At 42.6% G+C, this 4,833-nt stretch overlaps 1 protein-coding gene across 1 annotated transcript; it reads left to right on the forward strand.

Moving 5' to 3' along the window:
- Positions 1-991: 991 nt before the first annotated feature.
- LOC149194169 (protein argonaute 10-like) lies at positions 992-4,249 on the forward strand. The gene is made up of 9 exons (XM_089407570.1): positions 992-1,056; positions 1,170-1,303; positions 1,401-1,534; positions 1,690-1,787; positions 1,917-2,049; positions 2,156-2,272; positions 2,423-2,530; positions 2,621-2,680; positions 3,947-4,249. The coding sequence occupies exons 1-9, from the start codon at positions 992-994 to the stop codon at positions 4,247-4,249; spliced, it is 1,152 nt and encodes a 383-aa protein (XP_089263696.1).
- The last annotated feature ends 584 nt before the right edge of the window (positions 4,250-4,833 follow it).

The following is a 4,833-nucleotide window of genomic DNA, read 5'->3' on the forward strand; positions in this document are numbered from 1 at the left end:
CACGCTGGCAGGATGCGCTGCATATAAACTTCGAAGTTCCCTCGGACTGGTTGCTAATCAAAATCGATGTCGGAACGCACACTATGATCAGGTCTTGACAATATAATTTGTTGCAAAATAGGATATCTGAAATCATGTTACCCACCTGGAGATGAAAGCAACCAAACAAGGTTGCAAACCTTGGACACCACAAGTGGAATGCGGGAGAGAGGGGGATACTGTTGGTTTGTGGTTTTTGCAAGAGGGGGGTGCGCAATTTACCACCTACTACCACGTGCCCAAAAAATTTCACAAAACCATTAATTGCGGAGGCTAAGGGGTCCGCAATTCAATCTCCTCCGTCAATTTACGAGCGCAAGTAATCACCGTTAAAACCTGTAGGTAATTCAAATTTGTGTCTCTGTCGTTGACCGTTTGGACAACTTACCTTCACTCCATAATCCATAACCCTCGGCTGTGTATAATATTGTTTTGTGTTGGAATACTTATTAGTCCCTACCCTGGACTATCGATCGCTGACTTTGGGTTGACCGACGTGATTTTTGGATATATTTGCCATATATCTTAAGTCGAACCAAGGTTTATGGGGTGAAAAGGATTGGGGTCTTATTACGAGCTTCGCATCGTTCGAGGTGAATGGCACGTGGCGCGCGTGAAGGGCACGTGGTTGCATGCGCTCTGGTGGTCTGATCGGCGGCCAGGTGTCCCTCCTGCTGGAAAGTTCGGCTTGGGTTTTACTGTCTTCGCGGCATTTGGGTTGGTATTGTTACTTGCTTGTTTAGCTCTGCAGTGGGTGCGATTTTTCGTCTGCGGTGGAGTTCCTGCCTGCTTGGGTATTGTTACTTGCTTGTTTAGCTCTGCCGTCTATGCGATTTTTCGTCTGCGGTGGAGTTCCTGACTGCTCGGTGTGGCTTTGGTAAGTTCGGCTAATGTATGGCATTCTGGTTAAATACTGAGGGTTTCTGTTAACTGCATGCAAGAGTCCATAGTTATGTCGCTTCCGCAAGAAGCATTGCAGGTTATGGATGTGGTGCTTCATCAACCAGCTCTGAGAGTGTAAGCCTGCAATTTACCACATAAATGATAACATTGTGGCTCTTTTTGCTTTTTGGATTTGCCATAAAATATGCTCTATAAATGCTTACAATATTTAATGTTTGCATTGGCAGTTTCGTTGAAAAAGGGAGATCGTTCTTTGGGAAACACTTTGGCGTTGAGAAGCTTCAGGGGGGTTTGGTGGCCTATCGGGGGTTTTATCAATCTATTCGGCCCGCGCAAGATAATCTTCTCACTTTAAATATAGGTACGGTGTTGTTCTGATAACCAGCTTGAGAAAAATTCTTAAATCTTCTTGAATTTTGATATACACAGTTGTAAGAGATAATAATTTTGTGCCGTAGACATTGCTGCGGCGCCCTTCTATGATTCTGTCGAGTTACCAAGCTTTATTAGTGAGGCCTTTCGAAAAGACGTGCGGGAGTTGGACCGCGAATTTTCTAGAAATGACTCCGTCGGTGACGGGATGCGATCCAGGGTATGAGGAGTTTGTTTGCGTTCTTCTTCACGCTGTTTTGGTTGCAAGGACATGATTTCTTTTTCTAGTTGGGGATTTCCTTTCCTTTTGCTAACTGGAACATAAATATGACCAAGTGACTTGTAGCTTTTATATAATTTTTGTTTGTGCGGCAGTTGAAAAGGTTGCTTAAAGGTCTTCGTGTCGAAACTATTCATATCAGGCATAGTTATCGAATTAAAGGTTTGACTGATAGGCCTTTGGAGGTTTTAAGGTGTGTTAATTCTTAGGTTTAAGGGGCTTCCTGAAATTTATTGTTTTTATTTGGCTTTCTAGATATTGCTCAGATTTTTGTCTCTTCCTATTAGGAATTCAAAGCACGTGCATTGTTTTATTTGAACAGTTTTGATAGCAATGGAGCGCAACTCTCTATTGTCGACTATTTCCAACAACAGTACAAGCTGACTCTCCGATTGCGGGGCTTTCCGGCGATCAAAGCCGGTAATAAAGAGAAAAAGAAATATATTCCCATCGAGGTAAACTCTTATCGTATTTATGAAATATTGTGATGTGGTTGTTGAAGAATTATTGAGTTATTCTATTATGGCATCATCATGTCATTTATAAAATTATCGGATGCAGCTTTGTCGGATTCAAATGGGTCAGCCTTATATCAAAGTTCTAACCGAACAACAACGAAGTGGTTTATTAAATCTAACTTGTTTACATCCCCAAGACCGAAGGGAGAGAACTGAAGTGGTAAGTCCATAGATCGTTCATCCGTGGCAATGTTGTTTCATACGTTCTTGCATTTTAGTATTAAGCAGAAATAACGTTACCTTTTTCGTTTTATCTTCAAAAGTCAACACCAAGAGAGTGAATCAATACACTTGTGTGTATGTGTTTTAGATTGGAGGACAATTTAGAGATTCAACTGCCAAAGATGCTGCCGAATTTGGTATTCAAATCAACACGTTGATGATAGAAGTCCCCGGGAGGGTCTTACCTCCACCAAAGGTACCTGTGATCATATATTTGAGCATTATCTATTTCTAACATATTTATTGAATGCTTTTTGTGGATTCTGTATCGTTTGTTTCATTGCAGATAATGTACAAGGCTTATGAAGAAAATCCAAGAGAAGGTTCATGGAATATGAGAGGAAAGGTATGCAATATATTAATGCCAAATTGTAGAAACTATGGTTTAGTTGGATAAGGTACCCGACTTGTTTGACTCTCCCCAGCTTGTCTTTTAACATTTTGTACAGATTTGGGAGCATATGAATTTTCTTGCACAACATAACATCATTTTACCCTACTGCATGTGTGTACCGAGCTGTGCATATGATAAAATACCTTTCAGCAGCTTGATCTTATTAGTCCCTGCCGGGGACTATATGCGATCGATAGATCGCTGACTTTGGGTTGACCGACGCGATTTTTGATTATATTTGCGATATAACCTAAGTCGAACCAAGGTTTTGAGGGTGGAAAGGATTTGGGGTCTTATTACGCGCTTCGCATCGTTCGAGGTGAAGGGCACGTGGCGCAGGTGAAGGGCACGTGGTCGGCATGCGCTCTGGTGGTCTGATCGGCGGCCAGCTGTCCCTCCTCGAGATGCTGGAAAGTTCGGCTTGGGTTTTACTGTCTTCGCGGCATTTGGGTTGGTATTTTACTTGCTTGTTTAGCTCTGCAGTCTGTGCGATTTTTCGTCTGCGGTGGAGTTCCTGCCTGCTCGGGTATTGTTACTTGCTTGTTTAGCTGTGCAGTCTGTGCGATTTTTCGTCTGCGGTGGAGTTCCTGCCTGCTCGGTGTGGCTTTGGTAAGTTCGGCTACTGTATGGCATTCTGGTTAAATACTGAGGGTATACTGAGGGTTTCTCTTACCTGCATGTAAGAGTCCATGGTTATTTGAGCATTATAAGTTAATGGCATTCTGGTTGAATACTGAGGGTTTGTCTTAGTTGTGGTCGGCATGCGCTGTGGTGGTCTGATCGGCGGCCAGCTGTTCCTCCTCGAGATGCTGGAAAGTTCGGCTTGGGTTTTACTGTCTTCGCGACCTTTGGGTTGGTATTGTTACTTGTTTGTTTAGCTCTGCAGTCTGTGCGATTTTTCGTCTGCGGTGGAGTTCCTGCCTGCTCGGGTATTGTTACTTGCTTGTTTAGCTCTGCAGTCTGTGCGATTTTTCGTCTGCGGTGGAGTTGCTGCCTGCTCGGTGTGGCTTTGGTAAGTTCGGCAACACACCAACCTCGCTTTTACAAAACCATGCAGCCATTTAACACTTTTACCAACCATAACCCCTCTAACAACCTCAGGACATTTTAGACATACACACGACAAGAAAACGAAAACAAAGAGCACTTGGAACGTTCATGCAATTTCCTTAGATTCTCCAACTTATTTAACATTCAATCTCCTTCAGAGCCATTCAGTGGCAGCCAATTCGGCTTCAAAAGGCTTCAATGGCAACGGAGGAGCAAATTGAAGGACAATGCGAGGAAATGGACCGCGCCTGCTGCGTGGTTACAGGTGGCCGGGGTTTCGCAGCTCGCCATTTGGTAGTGAAGCTCATCCAATCCGATCTCTGGACTGTAAGAATTGCCGATTTGGCCCCCGAAATTGTATTGGACGAGGCCGAGGAGAATGGAACCTTGGGCCAGGCATTGCAATCGGGCCGTGCAGTATATTACAGTGCAGATCTCAGGGATAAGTCACAATTGCTCAAAGGTATTTAATCACTCAAAGAATTCCCCAATTTTGGGCGGGCTTAATGGTTTTTTTCTTTTCGAATCGATTTGCTTCCATATATATATATGATCTTGAGGCATTAATTGCCGAATCGCGGTTAATGTCAAGACAATGCCTCGAACTTTGCTTTTTTTTCTTAAATCTGGTTATTTTAAATCTTATTTGCATTTTGTCTCTTTCCGAAAAAGTAGTAGAAATCTTGCAATTTTGTCAATATAATGCCTTAATGTTACGGTTACCGGATATCTTAATTGGAATCAATGGTCATTTTAAATCTTAGCTACTTCTATTGTTTTCCCTGAACTAATTTTGCTAGCAAATCAGCGAACGTACATTCCGAAAGATGCAGTAATCGGCAAAATTATTAGCTAAAACCGAGTCTTACTGATTTCACAGGACATTTTGTGGAAGTTTTGATTCAGCTCGTAAGCTCAGCAGTTCTTGTAGAATTGTAGAGTCTTGTTTCTATCGGTTGGAACTCTTGTAGTATTGTGTATGAGAATCCTAGCAGTCCAGGAGAATTGATGACTGATCATCTGTTGGGTGAAAGTGAAAAGTTGAAGCATTTAGA

The sequence above is a fragment of the Pinus tabuliformis genome, chromosome 2_2 (genome assembly GCF_031772625.1).
Source record: "Pinus tabuliformis cultivar Carrire ecotype Pingquan chromosome 2_2, CPIR1, whole genome shotgun sequence".
Taxonomy (NCBI): Eukaryota; Viridiplantae; Streptophyta; class Pinopsida; order Pinales; family Pinaceae; genus Pinus; species Pinus tabuliformis.

Coding starts and splice junctions, on each gene's coding strand:
- LOC149194169 (XM_089407570.1), top strand. CDS start 992: ATGTCGCTTCCGCAAGAAGCATTGCAGGTTATGGATGTGGTGCTTCAT. Junction 1,304..1,400: donor TCTTCTCACTTTAAATATAG/GTACGGTGTTGT, acceptor TTTGTGCCGTAG/ACATTGCTGCGGCGCCCTTC. Junction 2,050..2,155: donor AGAAATATATTCCCATCGAG/GTAAACTCTTAT, acceptor TATCGGATGCAG/CTTTGTCGGATTCAAATGGG.